The sequence below is a fragment of the Calonectris borealis genome, chromosome 10 (genome assembly GCF_964195595.1).
Source record: "Calonectris borealis chromosome 10, bCalBor7.hap1.2, whole genome shotgun sequence".
Classification (NCBI taxonomy): domain Eukaryota; kingdom Metazoa; phylum Chordata; class Aves; order Procellariiformes; family Procellariidae; genus Calonectris; species Calonectris borealis.
Window position 1 is genome coordinate 24,560,524 of NC_134321.1, and position 26,939 is coordinate 24,587,462.

Here is a 26,939-nt window from a genome sequence, read left to right on the forward strand (position 1 = left end):
GCTGCCAGGGCAAGGAACTAAAATTTCATGTATGTAATAAATCTAGATGCCAACAAAAAAAGTAGGATGCGCCAGGAAGGTAGGAGGGGATTATAAAAGGTGATGCCGTTGTAACTGATACAAAGTACCGGTTTTGGAATTGCAACCTCTATATCCATGCTAAATAGCTCAAGCAGTCTCATTTCTTCACCATCAGTGGCCTCCTCCTTAGATACTGCCCTCATTCTACATTTTTGAATGACTAATCTGTTTTTTCCCATAGAGAGATTATACTAAATGCCATTTTGTTTACTTAAACTTGTGCTCTAGTTAGGAAGTACCAGTTTGCATAATGACTTGTTTTTATAGTGACCGCAAATGCCAGGTAGTACCATGTACTTTTTATTTTGGGCTTCTTCAGATTGTCTCTTTGGCCACATAAGTAGTGTTCACTCAGAGAAAATGAATCCCCAGATTAAAAAAAAAAAAACAAAAAAAAAACCAAAACCAAAACAAAAAAATATCCCTCCCCAAAACCAAATGAAACCAAACCAAAAAACTCTTAAAATTTTAGTGAAAAAGCATAACGTTGTCCTTTCTACTTAGGTTTCGTTAGTGTTCTAGGGTCATTCTGTGCTTGTCACATAATCATCACAGTGATTTTGAGGAAAAAAACCCCACAAAGCAGTTAATAATGATTAATGGCTTGAAAGTCTAATACAGACTGCAAATTCATTTCATGGCTAAGATGCAAAGATGCAGTGCAGTGGGTCTTTTTCGTCTTAAGTATTTCCATCCAGGTTTCAATGGCTGTTCTGACAGTGGTCCCAAGGACCCTCCCTGCACCTTCCAATATCTGCTCTGCATAACACTTACAAAAATCCTGACTCAGACTCATGTGATAACACTTGCAGAGTTCTCATTTTATAATGACTGTGCTCAAATTCGCACACAAACAAGAATGACCTACCACACAGTACTGTCTTGTTGCTTCATTACATGGCTGCAGACCGACCTCATCACCAGACTATTAGCTCTCTTACCACCAGCTTGAGTCTGCAAATATTTTTCTATAGGGAGCGCAGGGTCCTTTTCACATGCAGCAAAACATATTTTTTTTTTTTCAGATTCACCCAGCAGAACTAACTCAAAGGCTGGATAACAGGAAAATCTATTGTTAAAAAATTGATACTGGGCTGACAAGCGCAACAATATAAAGATGCAACAGAGAATTGACTGTTTCAGATCATATGTGAATACTGGCTCAGAGGCCATTTCACAAGCTCAGACTAAGCTGTTTCTCCGTTCCACTGAAATTACACCCATTTCCCGTAAGATTAACAACAGGTCCTATTCTCACAGATCTCTTTGGCATGTGACTGCAGTACAAATGTGAGCTAGCACAGAGAAGGGATAACTCAGCAGTATCACTCCTAAGTGTCACCTACAGAGAGCAGATCTGTTTTTTAGATCCTAATTTTTAGGATTAAAGGCAGAATATTTTCCCGAGGGCAAATCAAATCTTTACAACTGCAAACGAGTGTATCAAAATGCATTTGCAAAGAGCTACAGAAGATGAAAAAGGGGCAATTAAAAATATAGCAGTATCTCTGAAAATGTCACTGGACACTTGCAGCCAGAGAAGATTCTGACCAGCTTTTCTTCAGGCCCAAACACCGTGGCAATTACAGTCGGAGCATATTTAATGACTGTTAAATTAACTGGTAATGTGTCTGATAAAGGCTAGCCTAGTTGAGTGCATTACTGAAGTTCAGTTACTACAAACCCAAAAACTAAGGAAAGCATTGTGCTTTTTCAAGCCTTGGACTTGTTAAGAACTGACAACGTAGTGTGGTTTATAGCTTTGCTTCAAAGTGCCCCGGTGTCACCTCATTGTGCTTACTCTTTGACAAAATAATTGTGTCCACCCTGGCAAGCCATAACACCACCCGAGCAATTAATATGGTATTCCCATCCACTGGAAACATCACAGGTGAGGCTTCAGCATAGCACTGGTTCAAAATAGTGCAACAAACATTTTTTTCATCTTACATCCATTCTTCTCCTTTTACTGTATACTCTCCTCAGCGTAAGAACAAAAGATACAAATATATCTTTGCTCTCATAATACATTGGTTTTTCCATTTTCTATGGATTATAATAACAAAACTTTAAGTGTATATATGGACTACAATAACAAAACTAAATAAGTGTTTTCTAACCCACTGTACTAAAGAGAGACAGAGAAGGCCACTAGGAATCAAGATAGATGAGGATTTCCTATAAAGTCTAATTAAATAAATTTTTGCTCTGCAGTTTGTGAAGACAGTAACTTGCGAGTGTATGCTGTGTCAAGGGGTTTTTGTGAGATGAAAGTTAATGATCAATTCAACACACTCCTGAGTACAGTTGAAATGTAACCTTCAGTGACCTTTAGCATTAAAAATGGAAGCCTAACGTGCTTAATTTGTGCTTAGCCTCATCTGGTTGTCCATATGCTTTTGCATGGACTCTAAAAATGGATTTAGTCACTAATTAAGTCTGTTTTAGCAAAAAATCTCTGTGAACTCAAGAACAAAAGTCAGCTACAAAAAGTCAGTGCAGTTTAATGCCGAGGTGAATATGAATTTCCATCAAACCCCACTGGAAAAACTCCAAAGGACTACATAGTCACAGAGATTCATAAAATTTTAAGGTGGTCGCCACAATTCCACTCTCATATCCGCTCAGCAGCTATTGCATGTTAGGGAGGTGTGCTCATCCGCTGCATAGAAAAAGCTGCAGTGATATGGTATATGGCAGAGATTTTCATTCAATGTGTCACAGTCCTTAAGCCCGAGTCTGCATTTTCGGGCAGACCCACTTTGTAGGGTACACTGCAGTCTGAGACCTCCTGTATCACCCTCTGACTGCCCCACTGGAGGACCTGCTGAAGTGAACTGCGGATCCCTCCCTGCAGACAGCGCGTGGACTTGGTGCGTGTCTGTGAGACTCAGACGAACGGCTAATTCCCAAGCACAATGGCTATAAAGTGAGGGCAGCCAAGTGTCTAGACCTCCTTTCGCCAGTGGCCTCTTGCAACCTGTTCAGGACTGTAGGTCCAACAGCTTTGTCTTGATTGCGCTAAGCAATGCAACCGGGGCTTCCCTCCACAGGAGCTGCTTATGTAAAAATCCTATCTTGGTGATAAAGGAATTGGTAGTAATGCTTCTGCGTCGCCTCTCGTTACGCAAGGTCTAGCAAAAGGCCTTTACACCTTTTTTTAAAATTCAATTTATATTTATTCATATTTACATTCTGTATGTTTATTTGTACTCTGTACGTTTGTTTACACTCTGTAAATAGAATATCCTTTAATTGTGTTCAGACAGTAAAAAAACGATTCCTAACATAGAAGATTTTGAAGGAGTTAACCTGAGGAATGCATGGTTGGACACCACAGGTAGGAACAGGTTTGTTGAACAACTACTCAGCGCAGATGAGCAGTTCATTGCTAGCCTTAAAAGAGATTACGTGTGGTCATGTAAGACACATCTTTTTTTTTATTTATTTTTTACTCCGAACACTGTTATATTTAAGTAGCAGAAGGTTTGCTGGTAACAATAGCATTTTAAAATCTAATTTAAATTATTTTGCTTGGTTTCATACTTTAGGCTTACTTTACTGCTCTTGTTGCCAGTTCTGTTGTTTCTGTGCATCCGAGTGTTCCTCTGACGTCCCATCACCATCTAACCTGTACGTTAATTGTTTTTATGTGCGTCCTTTGCTGTGGTACAGGTGGGAAAGCAAGTCTAGGGAGAAAAAAAAAATAGGATAATGAAACTGAAAACCTAAAAACACTGATGAGAGCGCTCTTAAAATAAAACCCAAGCCTTCAACTTTAATTTTGCCAAGATAGAGTCTTCTAAAATGAAACATTTGCATACAGTACCAGTTACCTATACTCCTCCCCAGAACAGCACAAACTACGATTCTTGGCCCACATCATTGGAAATTTGGACTTAAAACCAAGCTGTTCGGTCTAAAACCCAAGCCGACCGTGCGAGGCAGCCGCTCGGGTCCCCGGATCCCGCCCAGCCCCAAACTCGGCGGCCGCTGAGGAAACCTCACCCCGCACCAGCTTCTGGCAGGAAAGAGGCCGCTGCCGCGGGGGTGGCGCTGGGCCCCCGCGGGCCCCGGCCGGGTCTCCGTCCGCCGCGGAAGCCCTCACCGGCGGGGGCGGTGGCCGCCTCTGCCGGGCGGGGAACCTGCCCGGCGCGGGCTGGAAAGACGGCCCCCGGGGCGGTGTGTCTGAGGGAGGGAGGGAGCGAGGGAGGCAGGAGGCCGGCAGCCGCCGCCTCGCTGGAAACTTTCTCCTCAGCGGCCCTTCCCGCCCCGACCCGCCGAGCGGCACAAAAGGGCTCCCCGCGGGCAGCCGGGGCTGGGGCCGAGGCCGAGGCCGCGCCGGCCTTCCCTGCGCCGCGATGGACTCCGGCAGCGAGACCCACGAGCTGAACGGGCAGGCGGAGGGCGCGGAGCCGGCGGCCGTCGAGCGGGTAGGGGCCGGGGGCGCTTCCCGCCGGTGGGGCGGGCGGAGGGCGGGAGCGGGCTCGGCTGCCGCAGCGCCCGGACATGGCGGGCGGGAGCGGGGCGTGCGGAGGCGGCGGAGCGCGCCGGGAAGCGGCGGGTCTCACAGCAGCGGCCGGGCAGGCGTCGGGGCCGGGGGAGCCCAGAGCCCGTCTCCGCCCGGGGCGCAGCGGCAGCCGCAGGTGCCCCCGCGGGGCGCTCCCGCTGAGCCGGGGCGGGAGGAAGCGCCGGGAAGGGGATGGTGCGCTGACTGCCGCCGCAGCCCTACCGTCCCTGCTTCTCCATTATTATTTTTTTTAAACACGTCTCCCGTTAATTCAGCGCTTTTTTTGTAGGGATGCCGCTGCAAGCGTCCCATTTAGTCTCACTTCAAAGATAGGCAAGTGCCAAGGAAGGGCTGCAAAGCAAATCCTTTTTAGCCCTTGGCACCATGACCCCTCAGTTCTACACGGCAGCCGAACGGCCATCAGATGTCCTCCCCACCCAGACACCGCTGCTCGGGGCGCGCCGGCACCGCTGGACCTGGGCGGGGTTTTCCACCCGGTTGACTTGGGAGAGGATGGAAAAGTTACTCAGGGACATCTAGACAGGAGATAAGTCAGCAGGAAAGTAGGAGGAATTACTCAAAGGGTTGGACCTGTATGGGTTTTTTTTCCATACGGTAATCCAAATAAAAACAAGAAGAGAAATACCCAGCTTTTTACTACTCCATGTAGTCAAAACATGACCAGAGATCTTCACTGGAAAGCATTTCATCCCATATTCTGTTTACGCATAAAGGATGTTTTCCAGGCATGCCACTTATCTGAAAAGCCAGACTGGTGAAAGGGCATCTTTTATGTTGTTTTGGGAAGGACTAAACTCTAAAAAGCAGCTCTTATTCCAGCCTAAGACGCTGCCACATAGAAACAGTTGTACTAAACCACCTTTTACGTCACTGGTAAAACTTTCTGGTTACAGACAGACTGGGCTGATTGTGTAGCAGATCTGTCCTTCCTCCCCCCTTCCTGACAAACTTGTAGTTACGAATATCATACCAAGAAAAAAAATATCTGGTTTTAACAAATCTTGGAAAGTACCTAAAGAGAATCAAGGCTGGGATACGTGGGTCAAACTGGTGGCCTGAAGGGGTTTCCTTTAAGCTACTGACTTCTCAGCAATTTTCTTTTTTTATTAAGACAGCGTTGTGATTGCATCACAAGTACTAGTCATGGGGATTTATTTTTTTTAACTTGGTCTGCTCCAAGAATTTTTCTGCAACTTTCCGGTTTTACTTTATATTCAGTTGCAAGCAATCATCATTTTGTTACATCTTTCCCATAGAAACTGCAAATTCTATGTGAGTGCCATTTAAAGAATAAGCAGTGAGACGTACTGTTAGATGGTATTATACGTATACAGTAGCACTTCAGAGAACTTTACAGATACTTTTTTTCATTTTCTCACAAAAAAAATCCAAAAAGTATATGCGAGGTAAAACAGATGGGAACAGATTTCTTAAAAACCAATCTGTGAATAGGAGATACCTTAAAAAATCTGACCAAGTTCACAATTCACACAAACAAAAGAATGCCCCAACTCAGAAGCCAACTAAACCTGGAGAGACTACAAATCCGCAGGTACCTAAATCTTCAGTATTGGAGTCAAAAGTGCATAAGTGTCTGCTTTTAGGAATGCTTGCAGGCATTGCAACTTGGACCACCCTGGTTTGCTTACTACCCATCCTAGCACCTGCCCTCTCCTCAAAAGAGATTCTCTTGCACATCTTTGGCAATAGACGCTATCTTCTGTTGCAGAAGAGCTGGTATGAAATGCAGATATAGTTGTCTTACCTTCGAAGCTTTGAAAGCACACAAATTAAAAAAAGACTAGTTAAGCCCAGTGTAATTCTGAATGAGTGATTACACAGTGGTTTAATGTGGTTTATTTTAACTCCATCGTTAATTGGGATAAATTTTTTTAGCAGCTGTCAAGCTTTTAGAAGCAAGAAGTTCCTTGCTTCTAATGCTAGGTTGGCCTGGCACACCTCGGTGACTAATGTGAATAATTACACTTGGCAGAAGTGTCTGGCCGCTTCTGCAAAGGATCCGTTCATACAAATACAGATAGTAACTGTGTTTTCATCTTCCTCTATTTGTTTTCCTTATTCATGGTCCATATTGAAGCAGTCTAGATTCACTGTGTTGTAAAATCTAGTTTAATGTTTCCAAGGTAACAGGAAATGCTAGTTGAAAGAGTTAAAGAAGAGCTATGAAAAAGGTGAACAAGAATTAGATAGTGGAAAAGAACAGCTCTGGATTAGTTCGCTTCTATTATAGTCATGTTATTACTAAAAATGTATTCAAGATTGTATATTAATTCATAAGTAATTTGGGGACATGGCATTTTCTTGGCATCATACTGCTAACAAGCTTCAGATTTGTAGGAAATTATTTTACTGCATATAGAATGAAACGGCATGTTCTAAAGCATTACTTATATCAAATTGAATTTGGAGTATTTGATATACTCCAAATATTGAAACTATGGGTGATAAGTTTTTGCTTGCTTGTTTTTTAAGTAGCTAGAATAAACAAACAGTGCTTTAACCACACAAAATAGGCAGCCCACAGTCGAGTTGTGAGAAATAGTATTAGAAGAACAAATCACTGGAATGAGCAGTAGTAATGCAAGACAGAAAAAAAATCATACAGGAGAAAGCTTCTATTTGAATAGCTGTACAAACAAGTTTAAGTTATTACTTCATTTCACAAAGTTAGTCATCAGGTGTGCTCATTAATTTTAAGTCATTTAATGAGTTAAAATGTACTAACTCGGTCCTGGAACCAGTACTGCTTTAGGAAAACAGTGCTCTGCCCCGAGCTAACATGACTGTACTTTTCCCTTTTTTTCATACTAACTTTTTAGCTCTCAGGAATCAGCATGGTTACCACTTTTTTTTCTTAATGTAGTCATACTTGCATTTTCTGTCTGTCTGTATAGAAAGTGGCTCTTCTTAAGTATAGGCTTTTAAAGATGGTAGAAAATTGATGCTGTCTATGAAATATGAACACTGGCTGAGTTTTTCCCTTTTTTTTTTTTTTTAATTGCCTGCAAGATGTGATTGCAGAAGTCTCACAAGCTAGCTAGTGTTACGCTAGGTTGGTATTTGGATGGACAGATTCCCCCTGCCCCTGAAATGGAATTCTTACAGGAAATGTAACTGATAATGTAGGGTTTTTCTCTCTGAGTCAGTGCTAAGCTGAACAAGTGATCTAATGTTTTATTGGGAAAAGAAATAATATCTTCTGAGGAGGTATACAAAGGATCTAATGATCCATTACATAACTGATATAGCTTAAAATATTTTTGTTGGAAGACTATTTCTTTTCTTTGTAGAATATTTTCCCTATTTTTCAGAACAGCAAGATCTCTGAGACAGAGGGGAAGTCTGATTTCAGAGTGGCCACATACGGCCCATTAAATTTTCGGTATGTAGGTGATGGAGATGTGGACAGAAATTTCACATCTATGAGGATTATTATATAATTGTATAAAGTTCCTAGTTCAATTCTGTAACTGTAGGGTTGATCTTAGAAAAAAATAAAAGTAAAGTTCTAAAATTGTGCTCTGTTTTAGTCCTGTATTATTCCTTTTATGTTTGAACCTTCTCTTTTTTGATATAACTGGAATTTTTCCTGAACATGAAATTACCACTAAAAGATCTGGAAAAGTTTGCTATGCAGCATTTTTCTTAAAGGTGAATACTTCAAAAACTTAGAAAATTACTTTTAACGAAAGGGCTTTTTAGCATCTTTTTAACGGTTTGGATTAGAAAGACTATTGCAAAATACAGTAAAGAACAGTCCACTGTAAGATCAGTATGACTCATCCTTATGTTTATACAGCCTTATTATTACTTAGCAAGTTTCCATTATTTTAAAATTAGGACTGTCCCTAAACACAAGAATTTAAGGAAGCTAGCTCTATGACATTACAAACCCAGAGGTCATATTGATCAACAAGCTTGTCCGATCTCAATTTGAATCAAGGCTGTTTGGCTATTACAGGTGTCTAAAAGCTGCCATAAAATTGCAGTAACCACTAACCTGAAATAGAAAGAAAACTGTATGCGGAGTTAGAGCAAGCCAGGGACTATCAAGACGGTATTTCAGAGTAAATGTAATTGAAGGCGAAGAACCTTCTGACAGCTTAAGGAAGCACAGTTCTTAGAAACCTTGTTTGGAATATAAAAATAATAATCAGGATTATTTTCCCAATTATCTCATACAAAACTGTGGGTCTCCTGTGTTTAATAAAGGCTTTCTACTGCATAATGATTTAAAGTTAGAATAAAGTTAGAATGAAAGTATTTAGTGCTAATACTGTACCAATACTAAAATAAATATTTGTATGTTTTCAGAACCCAGATATGAGACTCTGGGCCTGACATTTAAAACATGTTGAGCTCTGGGTCCTGCAGTCCCAGCTGATATTAAGTAGCTGCAATTACCGATTGCGAATCAAAATTAAAGTGACCCAGGCTGTACTTTTGGCTTATACTTTGCAGTTTCTGGTTCTAAGTATTCATTTGGGAAGTTGGAAGTTCACCTTGCTAACTGCAAAATACTTGTTTTCTAGTGGGATTTAAGAAGAAAACAGTAGCCAGTCTTGTGCTACTGTAAGCATCTGTTAACTTCATTTCAAGAACAGTAAATTCAGTGTTCATAACAGATCTGACTCTTAACTTGGAAATTTGTCCTATTGGTTCAGGCAATATTTGCCTTTTACAGTTTTTGTGGAGCTTTTGTTTTGGCTTTTTTTTAGATTTCCTTAAAACAGTCTCTTTAGGGGAACATATATATGGTAGAAGCAGCTGAGTAACGTACCTAGGAACATATCAAAAGAGAAGGAATGAATCCTAAAAACTTGCACTCAAAATCCAAATGATTTCTTTTGTCCTGCATTTATAGGGCAGAGTGACAGAAACGAACATAACTAAGTTCTAAATACAAATGCAAAATAGGTGGCATTTTCACTAGTGGTTTTTTCTCTGTGGATTACAGGTGACAGGCATGTCAAAACCCCACCTGTCTTCTCTGGACAGACTGACTGGTACATTTTGGGAAACTCAGGTCAAGTTGGACAAGAAAAAAAAATTTACTTTTGGGCTTTCCTTTTTTTTGGTCAGACGTCCAGCATGTTACTTTGACTACATCAGCAGTCACTAGTGTTTGATAAATGCTCGGTTGAACAAACAGCTGCAAAGATTTTGTCACAAGTAGCGATTTAATGCTGTAATAGAAACAGAAATCCTTACTATAACAAGTTACTGTATTTAGCAAAGATATTTTATTATTTGTTTTCAATGTTTCCATTTTCAGTGCTGTTTCCTTCCTGTTGAATCAACAGGTGGGTCTTAGCCGTGATTCATGAAATTCAGCATCTAAGGACATTTACCTCAGTGCCGCTTTTATTTATTTTTTAATAAATGTAATGAATAAATCCTTTCCGTATTTCAAAGGCACTCAGTTCTTCTGGGCGTACTGTTGAAATGACAGTGAAGCAAAGCAGCGGCAAAGTCTGTACCAACGCAGTAAGACTATGCATGCAATACCACGCAGTCCTGGTGTGGAGGTTTGGTCGAAGCAAAAAAGTGTCACCTTCTGATGTAGCATCTTAGCTTTATCCTTGCAAACTGCAGTGCTCTGGGCAAGCAAACAGACCCTGCTGCTGTGCGGAGGTGCGGAGCGGCGCTGTCTGTGGGGACAGCATCGTGTGACTGTGAAAATAAGCTCTTCCACAGGGGATTCTTCCAGTCCCAGACAGAGCAAGAGGGGGAGGCTTTTCACTCCTCTCCTTTTTATAACTGCGTAGACTAGCACGGCAGGTTGTTCTGCTCAGAGGTTGACGCTTTGCAGGCGATGGGAGACCTGAGGGCAGGCTGTTACCAACAGGGAAAGGAAAATACAGCACTTCCAGCTACAGCTGGCTCTTAGGCACACACGTGTGAACACATATGCTGTTTTTCCTCAGACTCATTTGGTGACACCAACTGAAGGGGTCAGCTTGTCTGTACCAGGTAATTTGAATACTGAAAGTGTCTAATGAGGTGTTTTGATTACATTGAGACCGAAGCAGGTCGTGTGGAATACATACTGTTATCTTGCCAAGTGATACCTGCAGGAAAAGCCTTTCTTTACATGCATCCTAGAAAATCTCCAGAAAATCTCCAGAAGTTTCACTTTCCCTCTCTGCAGCCCTGCAGGTGGTAACAGCGTAGTAAGTGTTGTTTGGTGCTGCAGGCTGCACGTGTTGCTACATGCTTGGAATCTCCCTGAAACCATAAAGCCACATAACAAAGTTCCCATATAATTTCTGTTGTACATGACTGTCATTATCCTGAGGTAAGGTAACAGCTCTTCTTTCATTGCCTGTCTATATATTGCTGTGTAACACTTAGTCTGATCTTAAAAATTGCCGCCGTAGTACTGACTGCATTTGTTTCAGTACTTTTGGCAGTTGCCTTCAACTTGCTTCCAGAAGGCAAGGCTAATTTGCATTTTTTTTGTTTTATGGTTTTCCAGCATGAGTTAGGAGGTTCCATTTCTCAATCAGGAGATGGGAAATGATTATTTTGGAGGCTTTCATGATTACAGGTCCTTTTTCCTGGCAGAAGGCAAGATCACAGGCTGAAAGAAAAAGCTCTGTATAGTAGAACGGACATTCCAGTTCTCCATATGCCAATTCTGAACTGGTCTGCGTTCAGGAGTGGTAGCTGAAAGCCTCTTAACAGAGTAAAATGCCATTTTTTAGAATCTAAACATAGTAAATAGCTGAGTTGTCACTCCAGGAATAAGAAGTTTTGCCTTAGTTTGCCTTAGCAGCATCTTACTTCGAAAAGTCTTCTCCATTTATTGAAGTTCAGAAGTGACTCAAACCCTTTGCTTTCACCGCAGTTCAAACACCATAGCCTGCTATTTCCACCTGCAACTTGGCCATACAGAAAATTTGCAAACAGCAAGGTCCTAAAAGTGCAGCAGTACATTTCCTCAGGAAAAAGAAAAGATCGTATTCTGTTGTTTACGTAGAAACTGTCGTACATCATGTAGTCACAGATGTAACTGAAAGGAAGATGTAGCCCAGACTATTTACTCTTTTGTGTAGTTAAAAAAAGCCATGTCAAACATGATCACATTCCTACATCGAGTGAAAACAAAGAAACCGGTCGTCATGTTTTCACTGCAGTCCCCTTCCATCAGGATTAAGAAATGAGTCACAGCTACTTTTGTAGTTTTGCTTGTGTTACACACTGCAGCCTCGTAGACCCAACAGATATTTCAAAGTCAGTATTTTTGGCAGGAAGGAGTTAATTAGCTACTAGACGTAGGAAAAAATTTCCTCTATTATGAACTTGTGACAAAATAGATCGTATTACTTCTACAGTCTACTGAGAAGAGTTTCTTTTAAATTCATGCCCAGAAACTGAATTCTGATATTACACACGCAGTTCCCCATCCCCTCTTACACTGCTAATGTTAGGTAGCCAAGAGTTAAATGTGTTTGTTAGCTTTTCAGTGTACAATAAACAGTGCAAAATGTTGGTCTGGATTTTTCTACTGAGTGCTGCCAGCGTGTATTCTGTGCTGCTTTCCGTAAGGCAATGAACATCCACACCTGGTTTAGTGCTTCTGGTGGATGGTATACTAGAATTACACAGCTTTTTTCTGAAGCATCCAAATGCTATTGTGGGGGAGAGGGGTGGGAAGAGGAGGCTCTTCTTGCGGAGAGGAAAGGTGACAAATGTGGACAGATTCCTCAGCCAAACTGCATTTTTAGGTTGCGGGATATAGACAAAACCAAATGAGCATTGAGCTCTTCCTGGCTAAAGTCAGTATCTGCCTCAGAGCCATTTTCTTCCCGTGAGCTTGGTCTCAGTAAAGAAACCGTCTGCGTGAAGCTACGATTCCACGGCTGCTTTCTCTTTGCAGAAAAAAAGTCTGCTCCTGCCCCATGACATTTTTCACTCAGTTACATATTTAGGCTATGGTTGATTACAACATGTCTGGTGAAAATAGGTCAAGTTTGGTATTTGAATGCCCTGGAGAAACTGGCAATGTGTTTGCCATATGCATCAATATCTGTCCTATTTAAAAGGACACTTTTAGGTCTGGACAGTGGCAAACCTGGCTTTGGAGTTGGAAATTTGATAGTTATGAGTGCTGCCGAAGAGAGTAATTAGAGGGCGTTTTCTGCATTTGAACTAACCTTCAAAGCGAGACTTCCCTCACAGTATTTGCTGGCAAGCGGGAACACATTTGTGCAGTAAAAAGGTCTCTAAGAAGCAGATTTGAAGAAGTGAGCTAGAATAAGCTGACTCTTAATATATTTGTGTATTATATTTGAAAATAAAGTCTAGAAGTAAGAGCAGGGAGAATGAAGTTTCTAACCTGTTCAGAGACTGCAGAAAAGAGGGTTACCTGCTCTTTCTTCATCATGGAGTTAGGCATCTAAGTCTAACCTAGTTACCCTAAGTTGCATCTAGTCTGAGAAATAGGCACCTCTGGGAGACGAGCTGTCAGATTTCAAGTTGGGTCACATGAATCGTCATCAGGAATCGCTCATTTTATTCATCCCGCTGGGTTAACTAGCTCTGCTTTTGCCCTGCAGCTGGTTTTTATTTTCCTGTTTGTTCGCAGGGGAATTAAAAAAAAAAACACACTACCTGCTGATGCAAAAATGGAAAAAAAAGTTTCCCTTGTAATTGGGCAGTGCTTGGCAACCACAGATCATATGATATTTAAGTGGAAAAACAGTTCACTGTGTATGGATGGACCTGGACAGTGGCATGGCAGAGTAAGAAGCAGCCAGGAAAGAGGTCAAGCAAAGCTCATACAGTGGCCAACTTCCACAGAAATGCTCAAAATAAGACTTATGAGTAATTAAGGAACTATGTAGATGTGTGATGACAGAGTGTTGTGGTTTAACCAGGCCACAGAGGGTGAATTTAATAAATATTTGTATTTTGAAGTATGCCTTTAGGAGTAAATTGGTTACAATCTGTTGGTTAAATCTGTTGTTTGCTTGATTGTTTTACAGTGTTTTTTCCCTCCCAACTTTTCTCAGTGCAAACTTTTCAGCTTTTTCAATCTTTCCTTTTTCCAGGGTAGAAACATACTGATTGTTTAGACTGATCCTACCAGCTGGAAAAAGTGTATCTGCCAAAGTGCAGTGCAGACACTATTTACCGCTCTCCTGTCAGATGGAGGACAGTGGTAACGGTGAGAAAGATGCCCCGATAGTCTCAGTACCGCTATTGCTCTATCAGTAGGATTACAGAAATCAGTTGATGGGCCAAGCGATCTCTCGCTCACTACACCAATTAAAAGAGATGTGAATAATCTTTTTCCTCTCTCCCAATTTTAGCGCAGAACATCACAGTGGTTTCAAAGAAATGGACCTATGAATATCAACCATTATGCAAATAAGAAGAGCGCTGCGGAGAGCATGTTGGACATTGCCCTGCTGATGGCCAATGCATCCCAGCTGAAAGCCGTGATGGAGCAAGGACCTTCTTTTTCCTTCTACATCCCACTTATCATTCTTATCAGCCTGTCGCTCACACTGCAAGTTATGGTGGGAGTGCTCCTGATATTCCTTGGTATGTAGCAACAGCAAGAACCATTGACACGTATTTTTCTTATAGGATGCTGCCTATAAGATGGTATATAAGATGGTTTATAGACTCCCCATTTATTTTTTAAAAGCTGTTATATTTGAAAGTCTTTACCTCAGAAAGTTTTCTCTTAAGACCATAGAAATATTGTAACAAAATGAGTAAGGGCAGCTTTATGTGGAATCTTCAATTTTGATCAACTTCCTCATACTCATTTGCCCAGAGTATGAATATTTTTCTTTTCAGAAGGCCTGAGGAGGAAGGAAAATGATGAAATACTGTAAAAGAAACATTAATAGGCCAGATCATGCAGCCTGCCCAGTTTCATAATACTGTTTCTGGCAAGACCTGTTACTTAATCTTATGACTGAAATGTATTTGTTCCGTATCAGTCATATCATAAGTAATATTATAGGAATGTATTCTGAACGTAGAACTCCAAAACAGAAGTGAAAGTTGAAATGTCCATCTTCATGTTGTTGTGGCATGTTGCCTTCAATTTGGTTGTGTTTCTGCAACCAAATCAAAGATTTGATAGCAAAGGCTTAACAATAATGAAAAAAAAACCCTTAGTTTTAAATTTAGGGAATTATTCAAAGCATCCTAAATCTCTAGGTGGGGAATGGTAGAAATGAAGTTGTTTTGTTATTGTTAATTTTCAAATCTGTGTTAAACTGAAATTAAAGTTAAAAAGAAAAATAGGCTACTTGGAGCAAGATTTCACCATAACAATATACCTCATCTATTATCCACATACTATAACTTCAGTCAAAAAATTTGAAATAACATATAATATGAAAACACAGTCCGAGTAGCATCCTGGGACTACAAATAGACTGTCTTGGATTCTGCTTATCGCTGGGGAAACCTTTTCTACTTTCTACCAAAGAAATGTGATGCAATACCTTTAACATATGCTAGAAATCATTTGAAGAGAATGAGTTCAAGTAGGAGTTGTGTTATTGCATGCTTTGGACACATTTAATGAGACAGCTGTAGAATTATTTCCCTGCTCCCTGCCTTCCCTCCTCTCCCCTTTCTGTCTTATTTGTTGAATTACAGACCTTCACATTCCTAGAATTTCAATGCTACATCTTTGCTGTTCTCAAAAATAGAGATTCCACTATTCAGTATTAATAGGTACAGTGCTGTGAGTGTCGTGGTTTAAGCCCAGCCAGCAAATAAACCCCATGCAGCTGCTCGCTCACCCCCCTCCTCCAGTGGGATGGGGGAGAGAATCGGGGGGGGCACAAGTAGGAAAGCTCCCGGGTTGAGATAAAAACAGTTTAATAATTGAAATAAAATGAAGTAGAACAGTAATAATAACGAGAACAACAACAATAACAAACTATACAAAGCAGGCGATGCACAATGCAACTGCTCACCGACCGCTTGTCACGAATGGGGGGGCGAGCCTCCCCACCCCCCCAGTTTTTTATACTGAGCATGATGTCACATGCTATAGAATACCCCATTGCCCAGCTGGGTCCACCACCCCGGCTGTGCTGCCCCCCCACAGAGCGTCCACTTCACGTGGCAGGGCATGGGAGGCCGAAAAGAGAAAACAAAAGTCTCCCCGGTGCAAGCACCGCCCAGCAACAGCCAAAGCGTCAATGGGCTATCAATGCTCCTCTCATACCAAACCCAAAACACAGCACACCCCCAAGCTACTGGGAAGAAAGTTAACTCTGTCCCAGCCCGAGCCAGGACAGTGAGGCACAAGGGCTAGTACTTATCACTAAAAATTAGGCATTTCAAGTTAGTATTGCTAGATTAGTAGCACACATATGTCCTACACCCTCTGCCTTATTCTGTAAGGCAGAATATTGATCTAAGTAACTATAGAACCAGGCTCATTTCTAAAACAATGTCATCACTAAGTGAACATGAATTACCCAAAAAAGCCCAACTAATACTCCCCAGAGAGTGGAGAGACAGCACTCTTCTGGAAATCTGAGTTTTCTGTTTTGACCTTAAACAAGTCTTCAATACTTCTCTTTGCTATCTTAACCTGCTGTGATATTTTCCCCCATGTTTTTGCAAGGCAAAATGCAAAAAGAATCCAGTGGCACTTTGCAAAGTTGCTGAAAACCGGCGACATTCATTAGCAGCACCCAAAACCCTAGACCATAACTTTGGAGAGTCGATCAAAGATACCTGTGGAAATCAGAGGAAATGTTTAGGTTTCAGCATCAGTTGAACCCCGTTATTCACTGAAATAAATGATGCCTTCACTGGTAGGAAACAGCTATGGATCACTTCTTTTGCTAGTGATGATACAATTTATTCTCATGACTTTTTTCAAATCTTTCCCTTTAAATTAATGGGTACTATATGACAGATCTTAAGTCTACCATAAATGAAAAGCCTTGAAGGTGATAGCCAGAGTTCACATATGGCATTTACTAAGTTACAGGTACCACTTTTGGCATCTCTATTAGTCTTTCAATGTTCTGGTTTTTAGCACAATTGGAAAAACAACTTTCTGTTCAAGGAGGAAGTTCCTAGGAAACCAGATACATAAGGCTTGTAATACTGATATGCAGCTGACGAAGCTTTTTTCTTTCTTACAAAAGAGATAGAATGCCGCTGTCTCTGCATTTGGTAGAGTTGGTACAAGAGCAAAATCCAAGTCCTGGCTCAGAGGAGATTCCAGAAAGGGATTGGAAAAAGCAACCTGATGATACTGGGGGATGTGGGAGGAGAGTCATGGAAAAATCAGCAAAGCACTTTCATGTTTCTTTGTTGAAGGCATCTCCCCGGTGGTTGCTTCAGTTAAGCAGGCTTTGAGGCTGTGAACAAGTTCCCTGTTTTTTGTTGGGCAATAATTTCTCAGCATATGCTGAGACATTGCTTTTTAATGCTTGTTTCTGCCAGACATTGCCAAAGTGGCTTCCGTCTCGGTAATTTTTATCTTTGTCACATTGAGAGTAAAGAGAGTACCCAGCAGCCCCAACTCCGAAGCTGGGCTGAGGTAGAGTTCACAGACCACTTAGCAAATAGTGAGATTCATCAGGAGTTCAGCCTGCGCTCTGCGGTCAGCAGTGGCTGTAGGTTTGGTGTACCGAGGGTGACAAAGCCCTCGGCTTGTAGTGGTATGCTGTTGGAGTGATGCTGTCGTGCTGAGGTCAAAAGTACAGCAGATAGGAAATAGGATATGAAGATACAAAGACACAGGCGTCATAGCAAGAACTTGCTTTTCACAATGTGTATTTGGTAGTTTTGGCCTGCAGGAACAGTTTGCCTTTCTGTCCAGCCACAAAATTCTGCCTCTTACAGGCTCTCACAAGTCCAAACAAAAGTCTGTGCAACCATCTCGTTTCTTTCCTTGAGTTTTATCCCAGGAGTTACCAGTTCTCACAGTTCTCTACTAGGGATTAAAAGCTTTTCCTCCTTCAAAAGAGCCTTTCACAAAAACATTTTGAAAAATATTCAGCAAACTTGTCCTTGAAAGTGATTTGGTAATCTTAACTTTTTGGAAGAAAAGCAAAGAATGTCCTGAAATAGTTTAAGTGGCATGAAACCGTAGTAATCTAATCCCACTATAATAAAATACTTAAGGGATAACTGTTCTTAAGAACATTTTCACAAACAACCTCATTTTAAGTACTATAATCACAAAGATAGGATTACTGCAATTCTACTTCAAAATTTAGAGCACCGCCTAAACTGACAAGCAATACTTGTCTTCTCTGACCCTTATTTGGACAAAGGGATGGCTCTGAAAGTGTCAATTCTCCTTTGAGCATGATTTCTTTTAACTCACAAACCATGTTAGGCCATTATTGCCTTTTCTTTTTTAAACCAGCCATCTGAAATGCTTTCCTTCCATACTTCAGGATTAATTATTCTGTTCCGTTTATTCCGCTTCATTCACACAGCAGTACTAGAGTCCTTCCAGGTACTGTTGGGATGCAAGCATCCACGTAGCTCCAGATGCTTTACAGACATGTATAAACTCATTTTCAGGGTTAAGTACTGCTGAGCTTGAATTATTTCATGCCTACACAGGTGTGCAGTAGCTTAAGCTTCTCAGATAGTTCCCCCACGCTGTTCTTCAGTGCTTTGACTGGCCTGTGATGTTTGACTATACTGCTTTAGCAAACAGGACTTGAACAGGCGCCCAAAATTCCTTGAAACGAACACAGCATTAGACTTCCTAATTAGGGACACCAAGTGAACCTGGCTTTTAATACTTCAGCATCACGAGTGTGTTGGCCACCACTTCTACTTAACTGCTTCAACAAGCAAGTGAGTCTTGGTTCTGTGGTTAAGTTCTGGAGTGTTGACAAGGTCATTATGTTAAAAGCAATAACAAAGTTTATCATCTCATGCAGTAGGGTCGTAAGCTACACGTGTATGTATGTGCCTATCAGAAGGAGCTCAAAGTTATTTATGCTGCTATAAAAACTTGTCAGGTATAAACTTTCTCTCACATGTCCTGTACATGCACATACAAGCTCCAGTGATCTATGCATTCAAGAACTAAGAGTCAAAACACTCTCCAGAATTCATCTTCACTCATTCCACCAGCATCAAAGAAATTCAGCAGAGGGTCTGAGTTGCAGAGCCCTTACTGCAGGAGAACAGAGACAGAGGAAAATCTTGGGTTTCTGCATGATGCCAGGCAAGCACCCCCAGACTTCTTACGGTCCTATACAAGCACATGCTTTACTCTATCATCAAGTCTATTATCAGTCCAATGTAACCCATTTATATGTTTTCACGAGGCCTGGAATCAAAGCTTAAACTAAATTAATGCTCTCTGCCTTGTGTGTTCCTCCCTCACTCCCATTAGCAGTTCAACGGAAGAACAACTGCAAGAAACAAAAGAAGATGTTTACACAGCTGATGCTCTCTGTAAAAAGGACTGCAGCCACACTGCTTTGAAATCTTCCTCTGTTAAACAGATATAATGCCCTTGCTTTCTAAAAACAGAATCAGTGCAAAATCAGGGAGTACAGCTGGGGAAGGGCACCAGTATGAAAAAAAAATCCGGCACTGGTAAAGAGATTGGGCTGTCTGCGAAGAACCCGTAGCATTTTAACTGTAGGAAATTTAACTTCGTTCCATCCTGTCAAAGCTTCAAGCTTCATGTATTCAAGACTGAAATAATTTTTAAATGCTTAAAGTCTGCAACAAAACTAGGTTTCAAAAGATGAGGATCTCAGAAGATTTCTAGTAATGTTTGTGTATCCATTACTTCCCATGTGCATCCACAGAGATTAGATGCTAATTACTGGAAGCTAATAGGCTCCCTGTGGTTAAAGGTCTTCTCCTTAGCACTTTTACTGACACTGCAGAATCTTACTTCCCTTTCAAGTATGACTGATGCAAATAGCTCAGTGTAAGAGCAATTCTTGAACTACATGAGTAGTGAAGACTTTTATTCTGGATTTTGAAATACACATATAATTAAAACTTTTTCTTTTCCTTTCTCTTTGAAGTAAAATATGACCTTAACAACCCTGCAAAACATGGAAAGCTGGATTTCCTCAACAACCTTGCAACTGGACTAGTATTCATTATAGTAGTTGTGAATATTTTTATCACTGCCTTCGGAGTGCAGAAGCCGGTTGCTGAGCCAGCATCGAGACAGTAAGTACAAGGTGAGTGTGGTCTCTCTGCACCATCAGGTAGCAGGGCATAGCATACAAGAATGCAGTGCACACTAGGGCATAGCTTTAAAAATAGCCACGAGCTCATCTATACAGTTCTAGCCTTCGCAGATAAATGAGTTTACTTCAGACTACTGCAAAAGCAGAAGCTAGTAGGAACTGCTAAGTTATTACAGTGTATTTGTAAATGCAGACCTCAAAAGTTGATGGCAGCATCTTGCTTTGTCAGGGGCCCCTTGCGTGTGTCACGCATAGGAAGTGTAAAGATTGTCCTTCTGGCTTAGCCACTCCTTTTCCTCATTGCTGACTAAGCCAAGAAAGGAAATAATATTGTTTTGCTTCCTCCAAATGCCTCTTCTTTTTTTAAGAAAAGTTTGCAGTATACTGCATCTAGTCTGTTATGAACACTGAAGACTTAATCTTTATCCAAGTAACTAGGGCTATTAAATCCAACATATAATACTACACATCATTGGAGCCCTGCAGTTCCTACACAGATAGTGTGGCTTTTCTGTCCTCCCAAGCTGCAGGGCTTTTGCTTGTGGGAGACTCGGCCTGCAAAGATGTGCACTATCACTTTTCTTGATATGTGCAGTCATTTAGAACAGTATTGTTTGCTCTACCTGCATTTTAAAGTTTGTTATGTACTTATACAGAAGGATAAATATAGGAACTGCGGGAATCAAAATGGGTATCTTCCTAGCATCATAGCTATGATGAACAATTTGGGAGGAGATAAACCTAAATTGTAGGCTTGTAGCCCAAGAAGCACTACAGTCCAACATCTGCCTTTAAAATAGCACTGCTAAGTCTGTGTGTGCCAACATTGCTCTGGCTCTTTATCTTCCAAATCTCAAATCGTGTTCAGAAGACCTGCTGAAGAAGGAATTACTTGACTTTCCTGGTAAGCCACTGCACACTGGCTACTATGCAGACTTTGAGTTTGAGGTCTAGATGAAACCTTTTTTCCATGAAAAAGAAGATACAAGGCCTTTAAAGCCCTAATCTGAAGATGAATGGCGCAACAGAAGCCTGTAACAAGAATGGAAACCAGACCAAAATCTATCAGGACTCTAAACAGCATGGGGAGAAATCAGTGCAACAAATTACTAGGAAGATGAAGAATGAAATTAATTTATTTTGGGGCGTGGGCGGAATCGTCTGCTTTAACCAAAACCTGTGAAATTCTGACAGTGAAACAAGATAGTTTTATTGTATTTTCTGGCCATAGTCTCTACAAATAAACTAATAAATATTTAATTTTAGCAGCAAAGAGCACATAGATTATCTGAGATATTATCAGAATTATAGGTAGAACGTCCATCTCAGCAGTACGTGTTAAAACAATACTGAAACACTAACCACAAAATGGCACTGGCAAAGCCAAGAGAACTGAATGAAGGATTATTCGAATTTTAGCTTTCTTCACAGGAAAAAACATGCACAATAGCCAAGAACAGAGGCAGAGACAAGAATCTTAAATACGCATCAAGAAATTCAAAGAATGGACAAGGTGGCATACCAGAATCCCAGCCGTGATACAGTGAAAGAAAACCTTAAGAGGGAAGAGAGGAGAAGCAGTTTTTGCTTATCACACTGATGTGTGCAGCGTAGCGAGGAAGATGAATTGACAATCCAGTCCCAAGGCAGTGGATTATTAGTGCCCTAATATAATGGTACATTGAGAAGTCAGCTAATAGCCAGAAGATAGGTGTCATACACCTTGCCTTACCAGGATACGGGATGGCTGAGCTCACCCGCATTTCATCTGCTATTTCTCTACTCTAAAGTACCGCGTTCTCTAATGAGGTGCCTTACTGATTCTCCCCAGTACCAGCGCCAGCTCTGCTCCCTTTTCGATCTCTCGCTGGCTTTTAGGAGATGCTGCTTCTGCAGTGTTTCCCAAACATGACTGCTGTATTTCTCTACAGCAGAACTCAATGCTGAAGTGCTTTGAAGAACCCTGCAGCTGTTACAGGGTCTGCAGGACATTTGTTTTCTTGTTACAAGCCAATTCAGCTCTGGGCAGCACTGAACGTGCCAGGCTGGCTTCTGAACATTGCTATGCGTTAGCTCTTTAAACGCATAAAGTGCATCCCCCTGCAATTTTCTCCCACCTGTCCATGGACTTTGTCTCCTTTCCCCTTCCTTTACACACATATGTGGTTAAGTCTTATGGAAGCATCAGTGGTTTTGTGCAATGTCTTACTGCTTAGCTGGCACCATCTGGCAAGAAGGGGCTCTTCACAGCATTTGTGTGGAGTTTCTCCTCTACTGTTCCTTCTACTCTCCATAAACTGTCAACCCAAAGGGTTTTGTGGCTTAATTATGACTAGGATTGTGGAATCTTTAGGTAGAAAGCTAGGTCTTAAATGAGAAACATGTAACTTGTGTGAGATCATCATGAGAGCATGAAGCACAATTCTGCCTAGCAGATGGTACTAGCTTATACAGCTGTGTGTCATATACCGCATATAGCTATGCACAGCCAGAGTATTTGTTCAAATACATAAACGTGATTGGTATCTACTGCTGAGATTAGTTTAATAAACTTGTAGTGCCTCGATAAAGGAGAAACAGTAGCTGTTTTATGTAACCTCAGGTAGAGGCAAGACAAAAGGCTGTTAAAGCAAGTTTACATGTGTACAAAAACAGCAGCTGTGTGATCCTGCCTTTGTGCTTCTCACACATGCAGTTTCTCAATAAAATGGCCAAATGTCTGGGACCTGTGGTTTTTTGCTCCACACTTGTTAAATGTGGAAGTTCTTCATTGCTTTGGAACACTACTGTTGTTTGCTTGTTTGTAGATATTGCCCTTGCTAAAAACACCTGGTCATCTGAACGTAACTTGAAAAATAAGTCTTTTTCAGTCTGCTGCCACAATATCCTCAAAGCCCGGAGAGAAGTGAGTGGCCACCATTTCCTGGCTTAACCTTCACTATTATGCACACTTTTCCAAAGAAAACTTAATTCCCCCTTTAAGGCAAATTTGTCATTTACTATAATTCCTGTATCGCTACCATCTCAATGTCTTTGTTTTCTATTTCAGAGACCTGAAGCATTCATTCTTCCATAGATGCCATTTGCACTTGAGCCAGTTACATTTGGACACAGGGACGAAAAAAAAGTAATCTCAAGAAGCTGGACATACCGAGCATCTTTCTCAAGTTTCCAACAACCAACACATTTGTGCACCTAAAATTTTCCAATTAATATTTAAACTGTTCGGCATCTAAGGAAAGGCTGATTTTGACCCAAGGACATTGTTCTTCTGGAATACTGGCATTTCAATTTCTGTAGAAACGAATTGTTTTTCAGAGAAGTGGCATAAGCTCATCAAACAAGGTAATATCAACTGGTGGCACTTCACAGGGCTTCCCATTTTCCATGCCTTTTGGTTTTGTGGCAATTTGTCATTTCCAGCATGGTAAGAAATGGGAGGCCTTCAGTTCTGGCATGGTCACATTGTCCTTTATTTCGTTCGCTTGGCATCAAACCTACGTACTCCATAGCACAGCAGTGTCTTCCTTTGCAGTGTGCAACGGCAGCTGTGCCTTGTTTTCTTTTTCTCCACGCTAGCTAAAAAAGAATGAGACAAACAGAAACAGTAGGCTATCTTTTCTCCAGTTTTGTTCGCAGGTAGTCGTTTGTCCTGTTTCTTCACCTCTGGACCACACTGAAAATTTCGTTCTCCTTTGTGCACAGACACAAATGACCTAATTGCTAATAGTTTTTTACTATTAACCTCTGTACTCCATATTCTGTGCATTATATATATTTCTGACAACCCTGTTAGAAGTGCTACCTTTTCTAGGCCCAGCTGGAAAACTAGAGGATACAGGGTGAACTCTACCTGCTAAACTGATACTGAGCACCTGTCAGCAATTCAAGTACCAAACTGAAAGAAGTTTATCCCTCTATAACTTACTTTTCCCTCCTCTTTTCCCAAGGTTGATTGCTGCAGTTGTGTTACTCTTACGAATTTATGGCTAAAAGCATCACTGATTTTTTAATTTTTATTTTTAAATATATATAGAGATATAAATATCTTCTAGGTTCTTACCTGCTGGCTCAGGGACTGACACGTTTTTCTAAATACACTATTGCTAGTAATGCTGCAGGTTATAAACATTTCTACAACAAAAACATTTCAGTCTTTTTATTTCCGAAGTATCACATCTGCAATCAGAAAAATCCTACTTTTCTAGAGTGTGCTTACTTGTAGATGTAGATTTGTACTAATACATTTCCTTACCGTTCATTTTTAAATGCTCTCTTGCACATATTAATAGAAGTTTGACTTCCATGTCTCATCTCATTTACAATTTTTATTGATCCCCTTTCTCTTTAGTTATGTCTCAAGGCCCATTGATGTACCATCTTCTTTACGTGTTCTGTAAGGTTTGCTAAGAGAAAACAAATCAGAAACTCATGTGATTAATAATGGAATATACATTCTTTTTTATTTTTTAATTTGTCTTTTGTTGCTTCTTTTCCAACTTAACACATATTTAACCAGTGTCTACTAAGCAATGGTTTTAATTGTGCATGTTGTACTAATTTAAACATAGCTCAGAACAAGTTCTGAATGAGGTACTCAGGACAATTTTCCTTATTTATTTTCTACAAACCAGCGAACTGTTGAAGGACTGTTCCTACATACTTGTGCTATCGCAGTTTCGATGCTGTAGTGTTGTGAATTGACTGGCCAAATAGCTGAAAACCTTAAAAACCTTTCTTTTGGAGAAAATAGGTGACCGTAGGCAGAGCCCTTCCAAGCATGAAATTTATCTGTGGCTCAGCATCAGGCAGTAATTTTGATAAGACTCTTGAATGTACCACCTTTGTCACCTTTCACCTTTTTACTTACTGCAGTATTTGCCCGTCTGTGCATCTGATTCAGTCTGGAGAGGCTCTCTGGAGGCATCTGCCTCTCTTCTGTACAGAAACTCTGTACCCGAGCTAGATGTCTGAAGTAGTTGCTTTGTGTTGTCCTAAATACATAACCCATCCAAAAGATAATTACTTTTAACTTCGGTATGAATATCATATTTTTCGTTGCCAGGTTTGTACCTTTCTAGTTTTTTAAGCAAGACATAAAAATAGGAAGAAATGTGTTTCTAGCACTTGGCTAATCCTCTCACTTTTTGACTTATCCTTACTACCCTAAAGGCAGATGCAGGCTCTACTGATGTTTACCGTATTTATACTAGGGGGTGATTTGGCCCTATTTTGAATGTATCTTTCCATTCTTGTGCTCCTAACTGCCACAGCCCTCTCTTATGAGCATGATTGTGTTTGTCTTGCACTTGAAAGCAGTCAGAGGAGGTTGCAGTATAGACATACCAGGTCTTTTCCCATTTTATTCCCCTCATTATTGGACCATAAGTTTTCAGGTCGCTCAAGCAAACAAGCGGTTACAGTAGGTTTCACCTGAAAAATATAATAGCTGTTCTTATAGCATCTTTACTGCTAAGCTGTTGTCCAACAGAAACTACCAAGGCTTGTATATCCCATCTCCCAGCGGCTTGTGGAACTAACTGGATCCAGAGCAGTCGGGTAGGGAACACTCACCAGGCGATGACTTGTCAACTACAGATGGACCTTGCAAGACACAGGTTTTGGGACATACAGGAGGGAAAGAAAAAGTACTTCAAGCTTGATCACATTGTCGGGTGCCAAGAGCTGGACGTGTAGAGCTGCATTAAGGGGGTAGGTGTCTGTTCACTTCAAGTCTGCCAGAGCCAGGCTCAGAACAACGACAGAACCCCCCGAGAGTCCTTCTGCCTCCTGAGCTCCTGAAAGTGTGACTGAAGCATCACAACAGAGATACCTGCAACTTCAGAGATCCTGGTCTCTTCTTTTGGTTCTAGACACACGAAAACCTGATCTGAAAGCCATGCATCTGACTACAAGACTGTACTGGGCATCAGCAGTATTCGACTTGCAACTGGATGTATTTTTTCAAATAAAAAAGATGCTGGTTTATTACCATGTCTTTTATAGCGATTAAATAAGATTTGCAAAACATCCTTAGACACGCAATCTGTGTTTTAAGTCTCTGAAGCCTTCAGACATCATGTATTTTTTAGCAGAAAAAAGCATCTGCAAGTTGGTTTCAAGTATAAATAATTTAATCACATGATTATTATTCTTTCAAGTCAGATGCTTATTTAAAATCCTAGTGAATATCTCCTAGGGGCGGCAAACACATGCATTGGTTTAAATGGTTCTTTGGTTCGCTGTGCTTCTCCAGAGTTCTTGGTTGTAGGCAAACATTTCACTTAAAAAGAGGTCATCAATAATGAAGCGAGATGAATTTTTACAGGCTGTCTCGGGAAACGGTTCATGCCGGGTCATCCGTTTACTGCTGTTTCATAAGCTGCTGAGCAGAGTAAGAATTACACATGCTGCTCTGGTCGTTCTCATTAGTCCCTTCAGCATCTAGGACTGCCTGGGTTGAAATTTTCAGCGTAGCTGTACTTAACTGAAGCAGGTGACAACAACTGTATTTACAGGAACTGACTTTTAAGTATTTGTCTTCTAAACCAGGTCACTGCTGAAGCTTATTCTGCAGCTGAGTATTGCATAAAATGGGCGGAACTAGAAGGCGTAATCCTGGTTACCGTTTTCCTCTCAACTATCATTCGGAAGGTTTTGGTCACTATTTTAATTTATTCTAACAAATGCTGTATCCTGTTTTCTGCCACGACTTCCCGCAAGGCGCAGTGAGCCCTGCCAACCACGCTTTGGGGTAGGTACTGGTTGACTGGGGGGCACGCTGCCCTGTCCCAGAGGTACCGGGGCTCTGCGCTCATCTTGGTCCAGGCACGGGCTTGTTACTACGTGTTACCCTAAAAGCTTGGATGCTTTTTTATTAACAGCTGGAAGAAACGTGATAATCTTGATAATTCAAATATTTACAAAAGAGTTATCAGCAACAAGTGACAGAATCCAAACGCTAAGCTCTACTTATTTTCTAGCTTACCAAAGGTGTTGCCATTATAAGTTTTATCTGATTCAGGAAATGCTACGTGTGGTACCAATTTATGCACCACTTTACAGTTTGTTTTCAAAAAAACCCCAAAAAACAATGTCAAAAGCTGGTCCTTGTTCTACAA

General features: G+C 41.0%; 2 protein-coding genes across 6 annotated transcripts in view; one reads left to right on the top strand and one right to left on the bottom strand.

Moving 5' to 3' along the window:
- CARD19 (caspase recruitment domain family member 19) overlaps positions 1-26,939 on the bottom strand; it is a 64,938-nt gene that overhangs the window by 4,335 nt on the left and 33,664 nt on the right. The window contains exon 6 of one of the 5 annotated variants that reach the window (XR_012675114.1): positions 3,639-3,770. Coding sequence is in view for 4 of the 5 variants with exons in the window: in XM_075159473.1 (XP_075015574.1) it covers positions 24,166-24,224 (59 nt within the window). In the remaining variant the exon portion in view is untranslated. Of the gene's footprint in view, positions 1-3,586; positions 3,771-24,137; positions 24,225-26,939 lie in introns of those variants that run through there. The other 4 variants (XM_075159470.1, XM_075159476.1, XM_075159471.1 and 1 more) reach the window with 4 other exon arrangements.
- NINJ1 (ninjurin 1) lies at positions 4,146-25,846 on the top strand. The gene is made up of 4 exons (XM_075159490.1): positions 4,146-4,514; positions 13,951-14,185; positions 19,648-19,809; positions 22,868-25,846. Exons 1-3 carry the CDS (start codon positions 4,443-4,445, stop codon positions 19,800-19,802), a joined length of 462 nt encoding a protein of 153 aa, XP_075015591.1. The 5' UTR covers positions 4,146-4,442; the 3' UTR covers positions 19,803-19,809; positions 22,868-25,846.

Excerpts from the sequence above, each read along its gene's own strand:
- NINJ1 (XM_075159490.1), top strand. The coding sequence starts at position 4,443 with ATGGACTCCGGCAGCGAGACCCACGAGCTGAACGGGCAGGCGGAGGGC. Across the intron at positions 4,515-13,950 it reads AGCCGGCGGCCGTCGAGCGG|CGCAGAACATCACAGTGGTT; the intron begins GTAGGGGCCGGG and ends TCCCAATTTTAG. Across the intron at positions 14,186-19,647 it reads AGTGCTCCTGATATTCCTTG|TAAAATATGACCTTAACAAC; the intron begins GTATGTAGCAAC and ends TTCTCTTTGAAG.